The sequence below is a fragment of the Pezoporus wallicus genome, unplaced genomic scaffold (genome assembly GCF_028554395.1).
Source record: "Pezoporus wallicus isolate ANWC-B61680 ecotype Strahan unplaced genomic scaffold, APGP_CSIRO_Pwel_v1 contig_6566, whole genome shotgun sequence".
Classification (NCBI taxonomy): Eukaryota; Metazoa; Chordata; class Aves; order Psittaciformes; family Psittacidae; genus Pezoporus; species Pezoporus wallicus.
This window is the reverse complement of record NW_026638763.1, coordinates 1,089,762-1,113,083: the sequence shown is the minus strand read 5'-3', so window position 1 is coordinate 1,113,083 and position 23,322 is coordinate 1,089,762. Positions and strand designations below refer to the sequence as shown.

Below are 23,322 nucleotides of genomic sequence, written 5' to 3'. Positions count from 1 at the left end.
ACAGACGCAGGGACTGTGAAAATGAAGACCTTAGACCCACTGTAGGAGAGGATCTGGTTCGAGACCATCTTAAAAACCTGAATGTACACAAGTCCATGGGACTTGATGAAATCAATCCACAGGTCCTGAAGGAGCTGGGGAATGAAGTTGCTAAGCCACTGGCTATCATATTTGAAAAATCATGGCAGTCGGGTGAAGTTCCCGATGACTGGAAAAAGGGAAATATAACCCCCATTTTCAAGAAGGGGAAAATGGATGACACGGGGAATTACAGACCCAGTCAGTCTCACCTCTGTGCCTGGCAAAATCTTGGAGTAGATTCTCCTGGAAGGCATGCTAAGGCACATGAAAATCAACAAGGTGCTTGGTGACAGCCAGCATGGCTTCACTAAGGGGAAATCCTGCCTGACCAATTTGGTGGCCTTCTCTGATGGGGCTACAGAACTGATAGACAGGGGTAGAGCAGTTGATCTCATCTACTTGGACCTGTGCAAAGTGGTCAACGCTGTCCCACACGACATCCTCGTCTCTAAATTGGAGAGACATCAATTTGATGGATGGACCACTTGGTGGATAAAGAACTGCCTGGATGGCCGCACGCAAAGAGTTGTGTTCAATGGCTCAATGTCTGGCTGGAGACCAGTAACGAGTGGTGTCCCTCAGGGATCAGTGTTGGGACCGGTCTTGTTCAACATCTTTGTCGGTGACACGGACAGTGGGATTGAGTGTGCCCTCAGCAAGTTTGCCGATGACACCAAGCTGTGTGGTTCGATTGATACGCTGGAGGGAAGGAATGCCATCCAGAGGGACCTGGACACGCTTGAGAGGTGGGCTGATGCCAACCTCATGAGGTTTAACCATGACAAGTGCAAGGTCCTGCACCTGGGTGGGAGCAATCCCAGGCACAGCTACATGTTGGGCAAAGAAGAGATTCAGAGCAGCCCTGAGGAGAAGGACTTGGGGGTGTTAGTTGATGAAAAAATGAACATGAGCTGGCTTCAGTGTGCGCTCGCAGCCCAGAAAGCCAACCGTATCCTGGGCTGCATCAAAAGGAGCGTGACCAGCAGGTCAAAGGAGGTGATCCTGCCCCTCTACTCTGCTCTCGTGAGACCTCACTTGGAGTATTGTGTGCAGTTCTGGTGTCCTCAACATAAGAAGGACATGGAACTGTTGGAACAAGTCCAGAGGAGGGCCACGAGGATGATCAGGGGACTGGAGCACCTCCCGTATGAAGATAGGCTGAGAAAGTTGGGGCTGTTCAGCCTGGAGAAGAGAAGGCTGTGTGGAGACCTCATAGCAGCCTTCCAGTATCTGAAGGGGGGCTATAGGGATGCTGGAGAGGGACTCTTCATTAGGGACTGTAGGGATAGGACAAGGGGTAATGGGTTCAAACTTAAACAGGGGAAGTTTAGATTGGATATTAGGAGGAAATTCTTTCCTGTTAGGGCGGTGAGGCACTGGAATGAGTTGCCCAAGGAAGCTGTGAATGCTCCATCCCTGGCGGTGTTCAAGACCAGGTTGGACAGAGCCTTGGGTGACATGGTTTAGTGTGAGGTGCCCTGCCCATGGCAGGGGGGTTGGACCCTGATGACCTTAAGGTCCTTTCCAACCCTAACTATTCTATGATTCTATGAGATTGAAATGTAGTTGTGCAGAAGACAAATGGGCATATGAATTGCATATTCAGGCAATGGAGGATGCTAACCATCTGTAATACACTCCTGCCTTTCAGAGGAATTAAACTCCTAGTCCAGGCATCCTATGATATGATCCGTGTAGCGCTAAGGCAGCCAATATGATCCATGTAGCACTAAGAGAATTTCAAAAAGAGGTTTTCTGACATGATTTAATGATCTGAAAAACAGATCAGATTCTGATCCTGAATTTGCCATTAACTACTTTTGTTCACTCGGATCCAATACTCAACAGTTTTTGTGGAATTAAGTTTTTGAATTATGGATGTTCAGGTACTAAGGGAAAATGTGATTTTAATTTTTTAAGCAGGATCTCTTTTTAGCATCCAAAATAATGTAGTTCTGTTTGTGTGCATTTCTCTTTTCTTTGCCAATTTCTTTAACTTAAAGAGAATTCTACACTTCTGTCTAAAACTACAGCCTTAATGATTCCAAATGTCATTAATAATATCAGTGTTTATAGGCGCCAGGAGACATCTGCAGAAGGTTTGCTGATGTTGTGCGCAGCACGGCTTGATTACAGGTGCTGTTTCTTTTTCCTGCATCTCAGTTTCTAAATTCCATTAAAAGGGCTTTTGGAAAGCCTTTCTTAGTATTACTGCTGCATATAACTAATTCACTACCACAATACCATGTCTGCAAATGAAGGGTAGAGCATCTGCATGGTAGCAAGCACTGTGGTTAGCGCTCATAAGCCAGCATGTTTTCAGTATCCAGAAACTTTATGAATTTCATTAGAAGTTTAAATCCTATTGCATTAAATAATTAAGTGGATTAGCTGATGGCCTCCCCAGTTGTTCAGTCACCTCCATGTGTTGTGAAGTGTTCTAATAAAGTCCTGGATCTGCAATGTCTCTGGTATGTGCAACTGATTCTTAGTTAATGCACTGTTGTCATAATTGCTTTTTAATACAGTGGATTAGAATATTATCTTTAAATTAAATCATATTTATAACAACCAAAAGAATCACATGAATTATATGTTAATCAGTAGTTTCTAAGAGTTAAATGATTTTCTAATACTAGTTATTACAATTACTTGATGTCTTTAGGAACTCAGATTTAATCACCAATTTACCCATGAATTATTGTTGTGCAGAACCAGAGTTGTAAGAACAAAATATTCCACCAGTAGGGACAGAGAAAGAGATAACTTAAAATTATTTCTAGTCATTAATCCTCTGTCTGCTGGAATTCTCATCCTTGTTACCTTGACACGCTAGCCCAGAAACAGCAGCAGAAACTAGATTTTGCAGAACACAGAAACTAGATTTTGCAGTTTATGTTCTTGTAATAGGAACTAGATTTTTCCTTAGGCTGGATTCCTTTTTGAAACTTCTGTTTGTTTGCTAAATGATTACTATCTGCAAAGCATCCATGTCCTTATTTTGTTTGTTGTCTATGGCCAGAACAGCGGTACCTCTTTCAGATGGTACGTTACTTGTGCAATGAAAATGGGACAGTTCTTAGTGCACCAGGAGCATTAACCACAGATATAGTTGAGGGTTGGATGCTAAATCAAACCAAATTTCACCAGAAATTGAGATGTTAGTGCCCTAAGTCATTCTGAAAACCTAAGCTGTACCCTGATCATTATGATGGAGTGAAGGTAAAAGAGGTGGCATGGTTGCTGCCTGTACAGATGTGGTCTTGATGCTGGTGTAAAACAAGAATAAACAGGTTGATACAATGTGAGAGGCATTTTCGCCCTCTCTGCTGCCTTCTTGATTTATTGCTGACATATTTGAGCCCATTAAGCCATCTACAGTGCCTGCCCCTTTTCAGACTTCTGAATTTGCAGTAGGTCCCGTGGAAGGCTGTTTTCTCAACAGCTATTATCAAAAGCATGAACAGCATGAAAGAACAGGTGCTGAACAGCTCTCTGATTGAGGAAATTTGACATCAGTGGCTTCAATTGATTTTATTCAAGTCCTCTGTGTTTGTTAAGAAAGCATCAATAAGTTATTTGAGTTGTGGAACTCCTTGGCATAAAGACTTCTGTATGAATCAGGAAAATGAGACATTGAAAGCTAAACAGGTGGAATGGAAGGAGTTGGAAAAAAAACTAAATGAATCTTCAGAGGAAGAAGTTTGGTGTAGTTGAGGAGTGGAGGCCATTGAGAGTGGTTCAGTGAGAACAGTTAACAATGATCATCTCAGTAGCAGTCATTTGCTGTGAGGAAGGCAGAATGACAGTGTGGTAGGTATTAGGGAGGACATTGTGAGAAGAAGCTAAAGATGATTCACTGGAGATGTCAGGGAAGAAGTGGTGAAATTGCATATAGCTGGGATGATTTGATGGAAGGAATTGAAGCTAATGCTGAGGCTCTTGAGCTGTTTATTGCTCATAAAGAAAAAGGGAGTCTGGAGAAGGCTCCATTTGAAGCAATTCAGGCAGTGATAAGATTGAAACAGACCAGAAGCCTGGGTTGGATAGAACTTTCATGGTGAGTTTTCCCAAATAATATTTCTTCTGAGCTCTGCTTTAAATACACTCCTTGATTTTACAAGCAGAAATGAGAACAAAGAAACAAATGCTTTAAAATCAAGCTAATCAGGCCAGATTTCAGTGTTAGCAGTATCAGCATTTCCTACTGCATTTATATCTGAAGTTAAAATCTTGGCCCTTAGCCTGTGAGCAGCAGTTTATGACCATCCTGGATACAGTTCAGAGCTATGCTAAGTGGTTCCATTTGAAAGACATTTTTCAATTACAGAAAAACAATTTTGGGAAGAGAATTTTCTGTTCAAAAGTTCTTGTTGAAATTCCATTCATGCAGCCTGGCATGGTTGCTTTGGTTATATTGCTAAAACTGTTGTGAAACCAGACCAAATCCCTGGCACATGTATTAATACTGCATAAGGAAAATAGGGCTGAAGCTGAATCAACCCTTTGGAGATATATATATGGATCTCACATTTTGGGTATGGAAGCGGAACTCGGTTTTTCCTTTCAGTAGTTGTTGGCTGTGATCAAAATCTCGATCCTGAACATCTCAAGCTTTTGAGAAAAATTCAGAACCAGATATTGAAGCCTGTTTTAAGCCAAATGTAATTTCATGAAGGTACATGAAGTTGCAACTTTAACTCAAAGGCAGCAGATCTGGAGACTCACTTAGAGTGGGAAGAAAGAATAGACACAAAAAAAGTATTGTCTAATGGAAATGTCAGATTAAATTAATCATAGAGGTCATTAAAAGTTAATAGCAAACATTAGCCGTATTATGGAATAATTCATTCACCTGGAGAATCCACATGAAAGAGATCTGCATCCTTGGGAATGGAATCACAGGAGTGCATATCTAAAACAAAAGTTCTCCCAGTGTGGAGGTTTAAACCACGACACTAACCCACATCTTCTTTGTACACAAAGCAAGCCCCTGGGATTTGGCCCTAAGATCATTCTTTCTTGTTTACCAGAGAAGAATTTTTAAATGCTTTGTGTATAAATGAAGCAAAAAGACAAAGGCTGGTGGTTTCTTTGGCTCGGTGTGGCTGAGAACTCTGTCCCACCATATAGCCTAAGTTTCTCGTGGACAGGTACCTGGGTCTGTGTACTGTCGCAAAACACAAGGCACTGCAAGAATAAGACTTGTGTTTTGACAGTGAAAAATGTGCACTGTAATAGCTCAGGTTCTTCATAGGACTATGTCACTACAATATTAATAGATAACTTCCTAATTAAGAGTAATATGGAAAGCATTTAAAATTTGCATGGAGCAATTGAATTTTTAAGTGATTTTCTGTAAGATTTTTTTTTTTTTCCTGATCAGAACAGTCATTTAGGTGATTTAGTAATACGTGAGGTTACAGGAGCCTAGTTGTGTTAATATGCTGGTTAGAAAGCTAAATAAAAAAGGGTTTTTAGAAATCATCAAAAGCAGGCTTTGTGTGGGGCTGGAAGAGGGGAATGTGTTTGTCTGATGGATGGAATGATGGGTGGGTAACCAGAAACCATGGCTTGCAATGGGACCAGTTCAAGCATAGATAAGAAGCTGAAGAATGAGTGTGGAGCAAAGAACAGGGCTGATGTAGAAGATGAAGAAGATGTAAAACAATGAGATACCCTGAGAATTCCCATCCCTGGCAGTGTTCAAGGCCAGGCTGGATGGGGCTCGGTGCAACCTGGTCTAGTGAAAGGTGTCTGTGCCCATGGCTGGGGGCTGGGGGATGAGCTTTAAGATCCCTTCCAACCCAAACCATTCTGAGACTCTGAGAACAGTACCTTCAGGTAAACATAGAGCTTCAGTACAAGAAGAAGGAAAATGACTGATGAAAAAGGAAAAGAGCTGTCAGAGCACATTTTCAGAGAAAGGGAGAACAGTGGGGTATTCACCAGGAGCTCCTTGGGATAAACTGGAAGGAGACAGGAAGGTTGCAGAAAATTACGTATTTGGACATGAAATATATACATTGGGACTTTCATTCAATTCTTCTAAGATCTTACAAGCTACAATTACCTCCTACTGCTGTGGGTTTGCCATAATATAAAAGTAGAAAAAGCAGTGAGAAAAGATAATACAGTGGTGGAGAGGACTGCAGTCTTCCCTCTTTTGGATACCATGACTGTCTAAATATTAGCTGAAGCCATCCAGCAAAAGAAAGGTGAATGCCTCTATTTGACAGGGTTGCTTTGGAAACCTGGATTTAGATGAAAATAATTTAAATTACTCATGCTTATGCAGTCCTAGGTAAGGGACAGACTGGACTTACAAAGCCCTACTTCTGTAAATTCAGTGTGTAACTGGCTCTGTGTGCACAGGAAAGAGCAACTAAGATCTAAGCAGTCACTACCATTGCAAATGGCAAGTTCGAGGTAAAGGAACACAGTTCAAGGCATGTTTATTTCTTAATCTTATATATGAGAGACTACTTGGGTCTAGTAGGATATTTTTATTTTGGAAACTGTTACATGTTATGAGCTTAGGCTTGGAACAGCAGTCAGTATACAGGGTCCGAGACAAACGCATCCATACTTGACCTATGCTGGCTTCTCAGGCAAGGTAAAATAATCCATAAAGAATTAAAAGTATTTTTTGGCTGTGAATAAGAACAGTAAAATACCAGTCAGTCCAAGGCAACAAGTGGAAAACAGTTCATACCTTGCAGAAACTTAAAGCATAGCAGATGCCACAAAACAGTCAGAACTGTTAACCTGGCTTAAAACCTTGTCAGGGAGCTCTGCAAGGAGTTGCATTTGAAGTACCATAAATCTGCAGAATGTCTCATGCATCCTACAATTAGCTTTCTTGTTTTATAACTATCACTTAGCCATAGTATTACAAAATATTTTGTGTATACCTGAAACTATAAGAACTATATTAACTTAGGATTCCTTTTCAATACTGTCTAGCTACGTCCCATTACCTCACCATAGATTTTTATTGGATGCAATCCAGTGATTCAGTATTAGTGTCATAAATGCTGTTATGACATACGACATTTCTTACACTCGACAGCAGCATTCATTACTGTAAGCAATAGCAGCCAGGCTGCATTTCCTTACAGTAGTTGGCCATTACTTGACGAGAGGTGAGAGCAATTTGGCAGTCAGCAGGAGTAGAGCAGCCCAAGGAAGTGACAGTGTGTGTTACCTCCCATGATTCAGCTGATGCCTTGTGTTCATATGTAGCCAGGAGACCTGCTGTATATTTACAGCAGTAAATCCTATTGTTATTATTTATGATTGCTTTATTAATGCAAAGCTCTCTGGGCAAGCTATGAGAGCCCATGCCCCAGTCAGTCTAAGCTGAACAAAGGATATTACTGCTTTCCAGTGCAGAGGGGGAGCTGAGGCATGGGGAAATTAAATGACACGTCCTGTCAGGGAGTAAGGCAGTTATTGGAACTGATCTCCAAATTTGCCCTGTCTCTGCCGCAGTCACAAGTCTGTTGATTCTACACTAATGCTCTTGCAGGGTGTTCATGGATTAGTGCATATAAAAGTTATTAGGTTTCTGCAGCAAATGTTCTTTGGCAATTAAAATACTAAAGACTTGAATTTTTGTTCCCTTCTCTGTGAACAAAAGCTCTTGGAGCATCAATATAGTCACTTAAAGCTACAATAAACATCCACCTATGGTTTCTGGCAGCTTACCTGACGCATACCACCTGGAAGTTTGTGCTTTGCTTATCACACTTAGTTCGTGCAATGGGGTTTCCTAAATCCATGTCATTTCTGTGGAGTCATGCCATGTTGTGTGATTAATTTGGCTTAGTAGTAGCAGAGACTGCTACATCTCAGGGTATATTCTATAGCTCTGATCTGGGGGCTATAAAATCATTTTTACCAGGTTTTAAAGTTTTTGGGATACAAAGTGGAATGCTAAAGCAGGAGAGATTCTAAAAGGTCTATCACAGGATAATTACTAGCTGAGGAACTAGTTCATTCAGTGTCGTTGGGGGGCAACAGCAGAGCAGGAGCAGGAATACAGATACCCTCCTCCCTGGGAAGTGAGTGCCATGAACACTTAAAGGCTCTTGACTGTTCTGTCTGATTTACTTTGTTGTTCTCCTCTCAGTTTCATTTCAAGATTGAATCAAAGAAGTTTTGCATTATAGAAAACTTACTGCCCACCGGGCTCATCTGCTGCATTAGTACACCTAAAGACAAAATGATCCAGGGGTAGAGAGGTTTATTTTAAGCAGCTGAGTTTCGCCTACACCTGTCACGGAATAATCATTACACCTACTACAGCTCCCTTCTCAAAAACAAAAAAAAGTCACAGAAGAAAGTTTGAGAAAAAAATATATAAGCTTCATAAAACGTAAAGGCTTCATTTTACAAATATAACTCCATGGGCAACTGAGCCAGCTAACCTCTGTGACAGATTTATGCCAGCAGCATTTTCTAGCATGGGACTCCAAGGGCATAAAAGTCAGGATTTCATAGCAGTAGAAGGCTAATGATTAAAGTATGTGCAATGGTAGTCACAGTAACAGCACCAAACAGGGAAACACCCGCCCTTCTCTTAGGTGTTCTGACAGCCTGATATTAAAGACCTGCAAGTGTCAGAAGATGCAGGAAATCAACTGGCCTCTCTGACAGATTTTACAGCATAGTGTTTGTGCTGTCAAGGCAGTGAATATGACAGCCCTGAGAAATGACAGTAATAGGAACATATAGGTAAGGGAACAAGCCTAATAGAGATGCCACTGTTGACAATAACATGCTTACATTAAAAGTAGACTCTGTTTGAGCTTTTACTTGGAGAAGATTATATTAAGCCTTTTTTTCTACTTCTGTTTTTTTCCAGTTTTCCTGTGTGTCTGTGGTTTTACTACCATGGTAAAATACTATTTGGTTGTCATGTTAAAGGGAGATAAAAGTCATTCTGTAACACTCTGTTTCATTTAAATTATCATGATAGTGTAGCCAGCATCTGAAAGCTGCATTGATTAGGATTAAAATTCACTGTTGTTTTATCCTGCAAAGTTTATAAACAGACAAAAGAAACATAAGAGTTAGGAGAGCTGAAGTTTGGAAAGATTAAGGATGGCACTGAACCGATCTATTTACCTGAAAATCAGGTAATTTGTTGAAGCTACTCATAGTATTGCCTCTGGAATGAATGGAGAGCAGGGACTTGCAGAGCACACTTTATTCCATTCGACTCTTTCCAGCCACCATGGAAAATGCCCAGTCAGCTATGACAGCCTGGGCAGGGTGAAGTCAGGTGGGTAACCTCAGGCTAGGCTGGAGGTGTGCACCGCACAAGCTGAACTGGCTTCCTCAGCTGCCCCAGCAGTGCTTTAGCCAGCTCTTCATCAACCTTCCTCTCCAGGGAGCATTGTGTAGGGAAGGATTTTGACAAAACACAGAATCAACTTACATTACATCACCTTTTACGCTGGAAATAATAATGATAATAACAAACTAGCTTTAAGGACAAAACAGAATTGTTTCCTGATCTTACTTGCTACAGAAGACTGAGGAGTGCAAAAAGCATTCCGTATCAACAGTGTTTACCCAGAGTTTCTGCTCTGATCTGGGCTCATAAGGACACCCAATTTCTCTTCAAGGAGTATGTTCAGAGATAAAACATTTAGGCAGAACATTGTGAGGTAAAGCAAGATAAGTATTATTTTTCCTCAAAAGTGCTTTTTCACTGAAGCAGTAGTTTTCATGACTCCTGCTTAAACTGTAAATGTAATCTGAAGTTTGGCTTCCAGGTCTGCGTGGGCAAACCTTTGTCTGAGTCCACCTTCCTCTCAGGTTTTGATCACCTGCAATGGTTATTAGCTGCTGTGTCAAAGCTGGCTCTTAGGGTCATGAGATTTGTATAAAAAGGAAGTGCTAATTACAATCCATTTCGATAAGCTTAGAAATACAGTGGAGACAAGTCCATTGTCTCAGAGTTAACAGGGTTACAAGATGTTGACGATGCACATGATCTGCTTTGTTACCAAATGCCACTTAGATTATGGATTGTTGCTACAGCATGAGTTGCACCGGATGAAGCCTTGGGTTTAATAGAGGTCATTGCCTATGTAAGTCTGACTTTGGATGGTATTTAAGCACCTGGACATGCCTAGTTATGTTTTCAGAAGCTGTGGTATACACAAGTCTGTGCAAATTAGGGAATTTATTTTGACAAATTCTTTGAGGTGCCTATTTGCAGGTTTTGAGTGAGTTTTAAACTCATGCTGCCTCAGCTGTCTGAAAGTGAGCTACGTAGAATCCCGCCAGTCAGCGCAGAGATATGAGCGCCTGCAGTAGCTGTCTAGAAGAGGCAGGGTGCGCTCCTCTGAAAAGGAATTTTCTCTCACAGGTAGCTGCAGAAGGAGCACAGATGAACCAACTACTTGCGTCGGTTTCTGCTGTGGGATGGCAAGGTTAGATGACATTAATCCTATTCTGTGTGAAAAAAAAACGATTACATATCTGGTCATTCCTTTAGAGTTAATGGAAAGGATGATGCATATGCTGTCCAAGGGAAAAATAAATCATTGTTAACATCCTGGTCTCATCTCCTGTAACACAAGCATATCCATCTTACCATTTGAAAACGGAAGAACGATCAAAGGGGCTTTAACTGGATGGCTGCAGGCATCTGAAAATGGAGAGTGAGGAAAAGAGAAAGAATAGGATATTAATTAAAATATTATCTGAATGCATTTAAAATGGTGTTTCCATTTGTCAAAGCTATGGTCCTGCATAGCTCCTGGAATTGTTCTTTATACATTGCTCAACTTCATTGAATTCTTAAAAACGAGACATACTAATGCTTAAAATAGATACAGCTCCAGTTAACTAAGAAGTTCAGAGGAAAGCATGGCTTTGCACCCAAATCTATATTCAGGGACCTCACTTGTAGCAGAAACTAGAATAAATTTCAATTTGTGGTGACAGCAGTTTTGCTGTGACTTCATTTCTCCAAGTTAACCCCTCAGTAAGTTTTATTTTTCTTAATGAAAATTTTTATTTAATGTAAGTGCGACTCTTTTTCCTCTTAGGCTCTTGACACACCAAGAAACCAGCTACTGTATTATGGAGATAACATTACACACAGTACAGTACTTGATATGCTGCTTCCAATATATAAGTTTAACAAAAGAGAAAGCTTTTTCCTCAGAATAAGATTTTAGTGTGAACCTTAACCATGCTCTGGAGCATTTGCCTTCATGTAAGTCCTTCGGAAAGTTTCTTTGTAAGCAGAGCTTCAGCTTGGCAACTTACACAGATAATGTTATGGTGGTTTATTCCTGTTTTAAGATCATCAGATGGTACTGATCTTTACTCTTTTCCTCCATGGCCTTCTTCTCATGCATCATTTTAAAATTTGACAGTTTTGTCATGTTGTTGCCCTGGGCAGCACAAGCACCACTACAGTAACAACGTCACTGGTGTCACCTTCTCTGAAGTTTCTCAGCCAGCAAGTGGAGAGGAGGTTGTTTCTCTGACGAGGCTACAGGCAGCTCCCTAGGTGCTGCCTTTGCTGCCTTTGGGGATTTTGGATTGTGGAAGAGCTTGGCGGGACTGAGGTCCCACACGTGGTAGCGATCCAAGGAATTTTGCCAGGATGCCATTTACCTTGGGCCTCATCTGTTTTTATCTCAAGGTAGATTCACTTGGAAACACAGACGCCTATATTTGTGTCCACATACAAATATTCTGTGTAACACTGAAAACTGGGTAATGTGTTCCTATTATAGGCACTCTCCTGGGTTCAGCAGTAGCAGTCATTTTTTATCCTTCTTAGTAGCTTGTGCAGTGCTGTGGTTTTGACTTTCAGCCTGGGAACAGCACTGATAACACCGATGTTTTTAGTTATTGCTCAGTAATGTTTACTCTGACCAAGGACTTTCTCAGTCTCATGCTCTGCCAGGGAGGAGGGGAAGTTGGGAGAGACAGGACACCTGAGCCAAACTAACCAAAAGGGTATTCCATACCACAGCACATCATGCCCACTATATAAACTGGGGGTAGTTACCCAGAAGGGCTAGATCACTGCTCGGGTCAGGCTGGGTATTGGTCGGTGGGTGGTGAGCGATTGTATTCTCTTCCCTTGTTATTTTCCTTATCGCTATTATTATTGGTGGCAGCAGCAGTGGTTTGTGTTATACCTCAGTTACTGGACTGCTCTTATCTCAACCTGTGTGAGTTACATCCTTTCAATTCTGCTCCCCATTCCCCCGGGAGCTGGGGGGAGGAAGTGGGGGGGAGTGAGAGAACAGCTGCGTGGTTCTGAGTTACCGGCTGGGTTTAAACCATGACAGGCACAAAAATATTAGTCACAGAATCATAGAATAGTTTGGGTTGAAACGGACTTTCAAATGTCATCGAATCCAACCCCCTTGCAATGAGCAAGGACATCTTCAAGTAGAGCAGGATCTTTGGTAGAAATTTTCATTAGAACCCTTTCAGCCCTGGTCAGAAGATGGAGACTGTTGTCCTTTTATTCTCAGTATATTATTTTTTAATATATTCTGAATATATTCAAGCATGCCTCATAAACACATTCAGAAAGGTTATGACATCTTGAAGTCTTTGCTCCAAAAGGTGCAGTTTTAATACTTTCTGATTTGTTTTGAAACTATTTTGAAAATCCAAAAGGCCAACTAAAATCTAATATAAACAAACTGAAGTCCAGCTGAAAGGTAGCTTTACAGTAATGGTCTGGGTCTAGAAATCATTATAAAAAGGCTTTAAATTCTTTTATATAAAGGATTTTCTCCTCTCAGATAAATGCTTTCTTTGCTCTGAGGAACTTTCTGGTGATTTTTTTTGACTGGAAAAGGATTTGTCGAGTTCTGAGATCTGTTTAAGCTCTGGCAATAATGCCCCTTCATCTAGGTCACGTTTTCCACACAGTAAAAAGTTAAATCCTCTTTTTCTGTTGTCCTAACATTACCCCACACCTTTATTCTTTTGAGGGAAATGCCAAAGGCCATATCCTGCTCCTCACTCAATTCTCATCCAGGACAAATCTCTATATGCAGATTTTTAAAGGTAACCACTGAATTTCTATGAATACACTGCCTGAGTAATATGACTTTTCTGTGTTCCGGGGGAATCACTTTCCACCTTTGTAAATATCTGTTGGATAATTTGTCTAAGTAACTTCTCTGTACTTACTTACTTTGCTGTTACTACCTTCTTCTAATACTTGGGTCTAGGAAACCTGCATTATATGCTCCTACTCAGTCTATAAAGCTGCCTTTCTCTTTAAAAGGTCTGTTAGTGTACTGCTAAAAGCTAGATAAAAGTGAATTTGTTCATTTGAAGACCTTGTGCTGTAACTCATTATTGCAATAATGAATCTGTTTGTGATGCCCTGATCCAGCCATCATTTAAGCACATGATTACACTGAACTGAATGACTTCATATGCATACGGTGAGTCACGAGTTTAAGTGCATACTGAGATGAGCTAATTTTCCCTAATATACTTTGCCAAATCTCTGTCTATTTAAATACTTCTGAGAAAGGGAGGAAAAAAAGTCATTATATTAGAGAATGACAAAAGGATTTTAATTTGGTACCAATATATTAAAAAACTTTATCAGCAGATTGTTGGACCTCTTCTGTTTTTCTCAGCTTGCCTTTTGGTCTCAGTTACTGAGAATATTTAGTAAATTGCTGCATGTGAATTACAACCTGCTCAAGATTTTTCTTCTATGTCCTCTCCCATGAAAAAGCTAAATAAACACAGTGGAAAGGCAAAGAGAGGAGCGGTTGTCATTATGTCCAAGAAAATAATATTTTAGAGGTTTTATTCACATCTGAAAATGGAGGACTTTGAAAAATGTCAGAAAAGTGCTTTCCTAAGCAAAATACAGTGTACGTTTGGAAGACAAGAAATAATTGCTGTATTTGTTGAAAGCTGCTTATAGACACCCCCCCCCCCCCCCCCCCCAAAAAAAAAAAAAAAAAAAAAAAAAAGAAACATCTATTGTAAGGTGAAAACAGTTGCCTGGTAAATAATATTCTGCTTAGCCTGACAGTAGTGATCTACAGCCACTGCAATCACAGTTTGCAGCGTCTGTGAGCACTGTATGTATTTATATTTAGGCAAGCACACTAACATTTGCATGAAGAATCTCTGTTGTGTTTGGAAACCTCTCCATCTGCCATTCTCCCTTAGGTTCCTTAACACTAAAGCTTGGTCTGACTTCATATCAAGTGAAAACTGTGAGCCAGCTCATGAGCTGGTGCAAAGCAGCTCAGTGCTTTCCTCCCATTTCCCAGTACGGAACCCAGCCTACCCAGTTCACATTTCTCTGCTGCACAGGTGATGCCACCTCGGAGGCTGGAGGTCACATAGGCACTGTTATGCTCTGCTATGTCCAGGCTGGGTCATATTGGCTGATACTGCTCTGGATGTGCTCAAAATACCTGAACCAGCTTTGTGGAGGGGAGGTACTTGGTACCTCTACATGGTGCAGTGCAGAAATGAGACTTCAGACCCAAGTCCTGTCCTGCTGCCAGGATGCCTATGAAACAGTTAACTACAGGAAAACAGGTGATCATAGCTAGTTATCTGTAGCTTTGTCCTTTCTGATCTGTTTGCTGTATTCCGTGTTGTGGTTGGTTGTTTTTTAATTATACTTACACTGCAAATTATTCAAGGCAGGGACTGGGTATTTTGCTTTTACACCTAACCTGAGAGATGCCTCGTTCCTAGGAGACTAAGTTGAGTGATTGTCATGATGATGGAAATTGTTGCGGCTCCGATAATGACAAAAGATTACATTCAGGGGAATGTAATCAATTAATACTGTGTGATTGATAAGATTAATATGAAGAAAGATTCTATTTGAAAGGGGAACAGGAAAGGAAATGTTTGGTACAATGTGTTATATAAGGAACTAGTAGTCTTTGGTAAGTAAGGTTTCAAGAAAAAACAACAACCCTTCTCTTAAAATATATTCTATTGAATAACAATCAATTGCCAAAATTTAGCTAAATTACATTTTGCCTACTCTTAAATAGAGTTTAAAAGTTCTGAGTTATGACATTGGTTGAACCATTAATGTAAGTCCTTAAAATGTAAGTAGTTTCTTGATACTCTCCACTTTGGGGCATCTTTAAAAAAACCCACACAACAAAACCAGATGCTGCTCTACATGCATAGGAGAAATCAATGGATGGGATCAATATTCCCTCCACAGGTAATAAATGCTGAGAAGCATTTCTGTCTATCTAAATTGATCCCAGAGAATTCTTTAAATTAGTTCTGATGTGTATAAAAATCATTTCCCTATTGATCAAAGCTTTTCTTCCTTTCTGTCTTTGATACGTTATTTCATCTCTGCTACTGGTAATGGTCTCAGGCTTTTCTATGCAGTTATGATAAACAGAATTTCTTAAATCCATGCAAGAATGTAATTTTCATGAAACAAGAAATAACTGGGTTTTTGTCTTTGAAGATGAATGCTTTGCTTACAGTTAGGCAGTGCAAGTATTTTGAAATTGGGAAGGTTACTGAATCTGAATTATTTACAAGGAAGTCTAAAGGAATTGCTATACTTTTATTAGAAGCAATTGTCCAAATCCAGCACCTCAACTGGTCTGTTTGCTCTGGGAGTAAATTGTGGCTGAAACAGAGTTCCATCTTTCACTGTCCTTGTTCTGCACTGTATCTGAGCAAAAGAGTTAATGTTAACTGCTGAGTCTATGGAAAAAACTATTCTCAGCTAGTTATGAGTATGAATGTTTCAGCCTAATAGGATACAGCAAGTTGTGGAGTTTGTGACTTTTGTTACAATACTATTTTATTAACATTTAAGGTGCTAGACTACTCTAGAAACATGAAGTACTTGTCTGGCAAAATAGGAATTTTTAGAGCATTCAATAATGGAATGTTGCACCATTTATAACTTAATTTGCCTGAAGAAAAGTGTAATGCTTCAATGTGCCTATAAAGGGCTTGCCGATGAGGCTTGGTGGTGGTTTGTTTGGACACAGCAGTGTGTATATGTAACAATCTGCAGCATGAACTGGATGTGCTGGGACAAAGCGGGAAGGTTGAGTCTGTTGTTTTAAGATGAAATCTTAAGGTTTTGGTCAATATAATTTATTGACTGCCAGAGCCAGTAATCTGGCCTGCTTTTTAGGCTTTCCCAGTCCATTCCAGCTGTTTGAACGCATAAACCAGTGAAGCAGTACTTACTGTGGTCTTGGCAAGGCTTTACTCAAAATTCATTTTACAAAGACAGTAATCATGGCTGTGATTTCTGTTCTGCTCTTATGGAATATAAATTGTCAAGCTGTCTTCTGACAAGTACAGGTTTTGTTCCCTCCACCCGAAGTAATTTGGTTCCATCAACCCAGCAAATTAATCTTGTATAGTTTTGCCTTCTGATGAAATGCAGTAACAAATAAGATTGCTTCAACATACCAGGACTATTTTAAATGTATCCACCAGTTCAAATCAGGAGATGGATCTCATATTGTATTCCCGGAGTAGCTTTGGATTTGTTAGTATTTGTATAGCAGCACAGGTATGCAAAGTTCCTTGCAGATGAGAAAAAAGCATGTTGCTTACTAATATGTACTGAGCTTCACTGAATGTAGTAACTTTGGTTTTAAGCATTTTTAGGTCAGTGTGGAGACTCCAGTAAAATCTTTTTTTTTTTCTTTTTTGTCAGATTCTAGCTTTTGATGCTTTATGCTTATGGCAATTTTTAGGCCTGTAACTTGGTGTACATTTGGAAAATGTGCAGGGCCAGACTTCCATACAAGATAATTAATTTTAAGTACCTCATTCTCCAAAGCGGGGTGCATGTCTTAAAACCAATCACATCTTTTGAGGTACTGAATAATTTCAGCATCCCATTCTGGTTTCAAAACAATGTAGGGATATGGTTGTAGCAATAGAAATAGTTTCTCTAGAAGGGTATGAGTGATTTTTGGTTTAAATAGAAATGTATTTCCAGCCCAAACAACAGCACTGGATTTGTAATTAATCAGTGCCTAAAACCAAGAGCCTTGCCAGCTTGGCGAGGTAGCACACATGAGATCAGGGACAGAGTTTTTTCTCTGTAGGACACCAGGACTGGAAACCTACAGAGGTAGCTTACGCAAATGCTGGGTGGGAAAAGGGAGCTGAAGAGCACTGATTGCTCAGAGGAAATTCAGTTCCGTCCAAGGAGCGAGGTGACTGTTCAGAAATACCCTGTCCCATGCTGCACAGCTCCTGACAGCTTCGGCTGCCTTGCAGCTCCCATTTAGCCAGGAGTCAGAGTAGCATTTTGATGGAAACTCCGTGTTTCACCCACACCATCTGAGTGGTAGTTTGCGGTCTGTCTCAGCTCTGGATTTCTTTATGGGTCCCCAGGGAGGGAAGCAGTGGTGATGTCACAGGCTGACTGAAGCTTGAGGTTTGCATATGGAGAAAGCATGATCAGCCAAGTACATTTTAGTGCACAAATAGTTTTTTCTGGGGTAAGTTGTTATCCCTGTCAATGATTCCTTGCACAGAAGTTGTTTATACCTTTATTTGCCTTTGCTGGCTTTCTCTCTCTAACTTTTCTAACTCACTGCATCCTTTCTGAAGCAAATAACCAGATGGTCAGAGCTTATGTTATTCTAAGGACATAATAGGGATACATCAGAAAAATTAGTACCTATGTTCTTGCAATGCACAACAGCAAATCAACTATAATTCGTACAAAAGCTGCTACTGTATGTCTCTCCGTTGTGGCAACAAAAGCATCCGTTGATGCTTTGTCATCACTCCTGTCTGCCAGTTTGAGGAAGAAGGATGAGCTCGGGAATGGTGTGGGGCCAGCCAAAGCACAGCTTCATTTCAGCTCCCTGTGTTGCCTGTCTGGGAGGTGCACCAACAGATCCAGAGCAGGCTTTTTGGAAGCCTCAAGAGCTGGAGATCTAGAGGCTGTGAGATCTGGAGATCAGAGTCTTTGAGGCTCTACATCTTCTAAGCAAGAAACCGTTCAATGCAAATCAGTGTAACTGCTGAGTTCAGTGGGTTTGCACAGACCAGCCCCACCTGACAGTTTGGTCAAAGGTATGAAGGAAAATTTATCTCCAGGCTTTTACCTTCCTCTGCGTGTTGTATCAAAGTGCCTTTGTCAGTGCAGAAGTACATATTCTTCATTAAAAGAGAGCTTTGCATGACAATTATGTAATAGTTTTTGTTTGCTTTCCTAATTGGAGAACATTTTGAAAGAGCAATAAAACACAATTTGTTCTCTCTTTCCAAAAGGAAACATCTCCTTTTGGAAAGAAGGAGGGAGTAAATTTGCATTATAATGAACAAATTCTTATGAGCGCATAGATCAGTGTTGACATAAAGGGTGAGTGAAATGAGATGTTCTTATATTGTGCTTTCCCCTCCCATTTCGTTCCCTCTCACACATATTTGCCTGTGCATGTGGCTGCTACTGAGTAAGGCAGTGGCTGTGCTCACAGTCACGACAGTAATACACCATAACTCAGATAACAAAAATTCCTGTGAAAAGAATCGTTCTGCATCAGGGCTGCTTCATACACCTAAACCCTTTCCCCAGCACGTACGGGCAATGAAAGCATGTGCAGTTTACTACTGCACCTCCTTGCTAGTTGGTTTTTATTCTTCTCTATTGGTTTTGTCATTTTCTAGTACTGTCGGGATACTGGCATGGACAGGCTGGGTGAGAGGGCTGTGATTTTGCTTCAGGTGTATGACTTACCTAGCAAAGCGTTTAAAAACACTGGGGAGGGTGTGAGGGGGTGAGTTAGACATGGAAGCTGTTGTCTCAGTTATTAGTCTGTCTTGCCCTTACTTTCTGGATGTTAACTGCTGTTGTCTAAATCTTTTCTCCTTCCGGAACCTCTCTCTTTGTAAGGAGTGGGTTCATTATTTTGTTTGAGAAGCTGAAAGTGACATTAACCCCCTGCCCAGCTGTTGTGGTGTCAGGGCTCCAGGCGAAATGGCATTTGTTTGGCTCCTACGGAAGTCATCCCAGCGACTGCCTGGAGAGTCTGGCTGCAAGTGAAATCCATATGCAATGCTTCTGTCAGCAAAGAATTGCTGGAAGACTTTATAATAAATATTCACATCTGCTCCTTTGGACACTCTAATCCATCCTACAGATCTTTGCTGTGTCAGGCTTTGTTCTAGACGAAGAAGCTGGGTAGTTATAAAGGTTTGCAAATAGGGCATATTTATCATGGTTAGTTCTACTTTCTAGTTCTCTTTCTTGCACAAATATCCATGACCACGCTAAGCATAACTTGTGATTAAATATTCTCAGCACATTTGTAAGATCTTTTTGGCTGTATGTTTCCTTGGATAAACAGAGAAAAGGGCAGTTGTTTACTTCCCAGGCTGCCAAATGAAATCATCAGATCTCAATGAGCAGAGCAGAGAACATCATTGTTAAGAATTGCTTTGAATGGAGGGACAATATATTCCCTGGATATATTCCCTGTACATGACATAGGCACACCGAAGGCCCTACGGCTTGTGCATCATTCAAACTGGGACAGATTCCTCCATGCTAACTTCTGTTGGCAATAGGTTCCCATTGGGTACTTGGTGAATAATCTGAATGACTAAAAATAGCAAATAACTTCAGTTTTTCATAATCTTAAAAAAAATGATGACATCGGTGCCAGACTGACTTTGTCAAAGTCGATACTAATTATTCCTCTGCTGGCTATGACTTTGCTTTCAGAGAGAAAATCCTGATACATATAAAAAGAGCTGTAATCATTTGGAGGGTATACTGAACTTGCTCCGAATAGGAAAAGGTGTTTGACCAAGATGAGGACTGGCAGTGCAAGGATCCCATTGTTGGGAGGCCCACATCAGCCTTGAAATGAATGTATTGATCCTCTTTTTATTTGTTTTTGTACATGAAACTCATGATTCCTGTAGTTAATTTCTAAAAAGAGAGACTCTTTAGCTGGTGTCTGGGCAAGTAAAAGGTGCTTCAAACATATCACTTACCAGCTTTTATTTAAGCAGGAAGATAATAAACTTATGAGCCTCCTTGAGTGATGGGGGTTGGAACTACATGATCTTAAGGTCCTTTCCAACCCTAACCATTCTATAATTTTATGAAAATTGAGTCCATTTGGTTCATAAATAAACATATGGGCACTCATTAGACACTTTTTTAGGTTTTCTTTAATTTTTTTCTACTGTTATCCCAAATTCTATATTAACAGTTTTATTAGCCTCATTTTCCTTAAGGGTGTAAGGGAACAAGGCACTCAGTTCAGCTAGATTGAATCATAGACTCATAGAATCAGCTAGGTTGGAAAAGACCTTTAAGATCATCAAGTCCAACCAGATACCTGACATCCTTGACACCTGGTTGAAAACCCACATTGAAGATGTCCCTGCTCATTGCAGTGAGGTTGAACTAGATGACCTTTGGAGGTCCTTTCCAACCCAAAACATTCTATGATTCTGTGATCTTCATTTCTTACAGACCTGTACAAGAAAAGCAGTATTAAGAGCACAGTCTGATGCTAATACCTCCAAGTATCTGAACAGCATCTACTTCTTTTGTGCTCAGTCTCTGGTTCAGAATCTGGGCCTGAATAATTGTATCCAAATACAAGGAAAATAGCTGTGCTCCTAATGAGTAGCATGCTGGGGTTTCCAGATTCACTTAATCACTCCAAAATCCAATCTCATCTTTATTGATCTGTCCAACTCTCCGATAATTTATCTCAGACAACAGGAGCGTGCATGGACATCTTTAAAACGATGATCTCAAAACTCCCAACACCGTTGTCTTGCTTTGCCTTTGCAAACCTCGATAACCTTCCCCTGAATTTCAGGTCAGGTCGTGGCTCTGGCGAGCGGCGATGGATCCGTTAAGGTTCTGCAAGTTGCATCTGGGCAGCAATCCAGCCTGCGGGGCCACAGCAGCGAAGTGCACAGCGTTGGCTTCCATCACCGGGCAAGGCTGCTGCTCTCCGGGGGTGCTGACGGTAAGGTTTGTCTCTGGAAATGAGGACCAGCACGCTGCTGAACCTAACCTTAATCTCATGGGAAAAAACGGTTCGACAAGAGAGCAGTGAGGGCTTAGTAAATTGTTTTCATAGTTAATGTGTGCAGTGGGAATAACAGCCCGAAAGGAGTATTATTCTGTATTTTATCCAAATAAAAACCCCAATTTCTCCCTCTTTCTGTTGACACTCTTGTTTTTTTCCGAACATCAAGACTCTCTCTTGGTCCTTCCTGGAGAAACAGCTTTACAATGACGCCTAATGACAGAGCAGCCGAACTGCAAGGAGATTGATTCTTAATGTAGCACCACACGCGACACCAGAGCCGGGCGCACCTTCCGCGGTGCCAGCCACGGGGAAGATGTGAAGTTTTAATCATGCAGACAGAGCGGGGGTGCGGCGCTCCCCCCGCAGCACAAGCTCCGGACGCCGGCAGCAGCGAGCAGGACTTGGGGCGAGCGGCGGCGGGGAGCGGCGGAAATACCGCCGCCCGCCCGCGGGCACAGCGGCCATGGCGCGCCCGCGGGCCTGAGCGCTCCGCAGACGGATTTATTTATGTTTCGTCCCCCTCTTCCCTCTTTTCCCCCCCTTCTTTTCCTACCACAATTATAATTCATTCCAATAATAAGAGGCGGGAGCGCGGAGCGGCGCAGTCCGCAGCGGGCATGCCCGGCCCCCGGCCCGGGAAGTCCCCGCAGGGGAGCGGGGGCTGCCCGCCCGCCGGCCGCGGGGCTCCTCTGCCGCCCCTCTGTCGCCTGCCCACAGCATAACCAGCCCCCTTTCCCCCCCTCTCCCTCCCTCGCCGTGGCAAATCTTGGAGCGCAAGAGATCCGCTGGGCATAGGGAGGGGATATATAGATGTATATGTTTTTTTTTTTTCTCTTCTCCCCCACCCCCCCGGTCCTTCCCCCTCTCCAAGACCTGAGGAAATCCAGCCCAAGTTCGCCGCGATGACTGTGCTGCTGGCATCGGGGTTTCTCAGCGGCATCCCAGCCTCTGGACCGCCTCGCCGCTGCTCGCTTTGAATCTTGAACGCTGGGTTAAAGCTTAATTCTCACGTTGTGGTTGCTGGGCTGCTGCTTTCCCGTGTTTTGCAATGGGAGGTGGAGGAAAAGGGCTTGTCCGTGAGTCAACACTGAAAATGTGATTAGGACGAACTGCTTTTACTAATCTGTTTCTAACCTTTTAGTCCATGTTGGCCTGTGACCCCTTTCAGCTTTCAGATCGAGCCTGATTAGGTAAGTGTAAATTATTCACTTGGGGTGAGGGAAGGCGGGTGGAAATGTTTTACTCAGAGACTTGCCTACGATGCTGGCCTCTCTCATGATGAGAAATGATAAGAAAGTTCAGCTATAAACTCATTCCGAGATGAGCAGCGTTTGTTTACTTGTTGAAATCTGCCTGTGCAAGACGTCTGCAGTCTGTCTGACGTCCAGGATCGCTGCTGAGCAGAGCCCTTGTGAGTTGCTGTGGGACAGCTCAGGTGCTGTAGCAAAATATAGTGGTTTTATTTATGATCTTTGGAGAACTTTTTAATATATATGGTATATATATGATTTGCAGAGCTTCCTCATCGAAACTTCAACAGATTCTCTCAATTGTTTCACATTTCCCCAGACATGAATTACTTCATTTGCTTCTGCTTTTTTTTTTTTTTTTTTCCTTCTGAATGCCCCCCAGTCTGCAATGTTGCAGCCTACCTGTAGCATTTAGGTGGGTGAGATTCTCAACTCTGGAGATGATGCATAAAGCAGCCGCATCTGCATGAAACACTTGATTCCCAAACAACATGTTACGATATTGCTGATAGTAGTAACAGGGTGCATAATCCTTGTGATGGAAGCATAGCTAGTACTTCAATTAATAAGATACCTTTTGAATTTGATAAAGCTTGTGTAATATCTGGTGTCTCCCTCTGTTGTGGCTTTGGAAAAACTGCTTTGTCAACAGGATCCCTTAGCTGCTTCTTTGAGATTAAACCTTCTTCCTCCTGCTGCTGCTTTTTTGCTTCAGTTAAGGGAGAATTAATTGCTGAACATCTGCAGTCCACCAAAAATCCCAATACATAAAAAGATCTCCCAGAAGGGTGGAAGGGGAGTATGTTTTTGCCTGCATGTGTGTAGTTTAATGCATGTTTGTATATACTGTGTGTAGCTGTGTGTGCATGATATAGGAACGGAGCAACAGAAGGAATGCCACACTTCCAACCAGTCCATTT

General features: G+C 41.5%; 2 protein-coding genes across 4 annotated transcripts in view; both read left to right on the top strand.

Annotated features, from left to right (window-relative positions):
• The window catches only part of SPAG16 (sperm associated antigen 16), a 430,349-nt gene extending 409,068 nt beyond the window's left edge, over nt 1-21,281 (top strand). Inside the window, exon 16 of the mRNA XM_057412371.1 lies at nt 20,934-21,281. Within this exon, the coding sequence (XP_057268354.1) occupies nt 20,934-21,109 (176 nt within the window). The 3' untranslated portion in view covers nt 21,110-21,281. The remainder of the gene's footprint in view (nt 1-20,933) is intronic.
• A 101-nt stretch (nt 21,282-21,382) lies between these two features.
• The window catches only part of VWC2L (von Willebrand factor C domain containing 2 like), a 52,237-nt gene continuing 50,297 nt past the window's right edge, over nt 21,383-23,322 (top strand). For all 3 annotated transcript variants that reach the window (XM_057412387.1, XM_057412385.1, XM_057412386.1), the window contains exon 1: nt 21,383-22,342. The gene's annotated coding sequence lies outside the window, so the exon portion shown is untranslated. The remainder of the gene's footprint in view (nt 22,343-23,322) is intronic.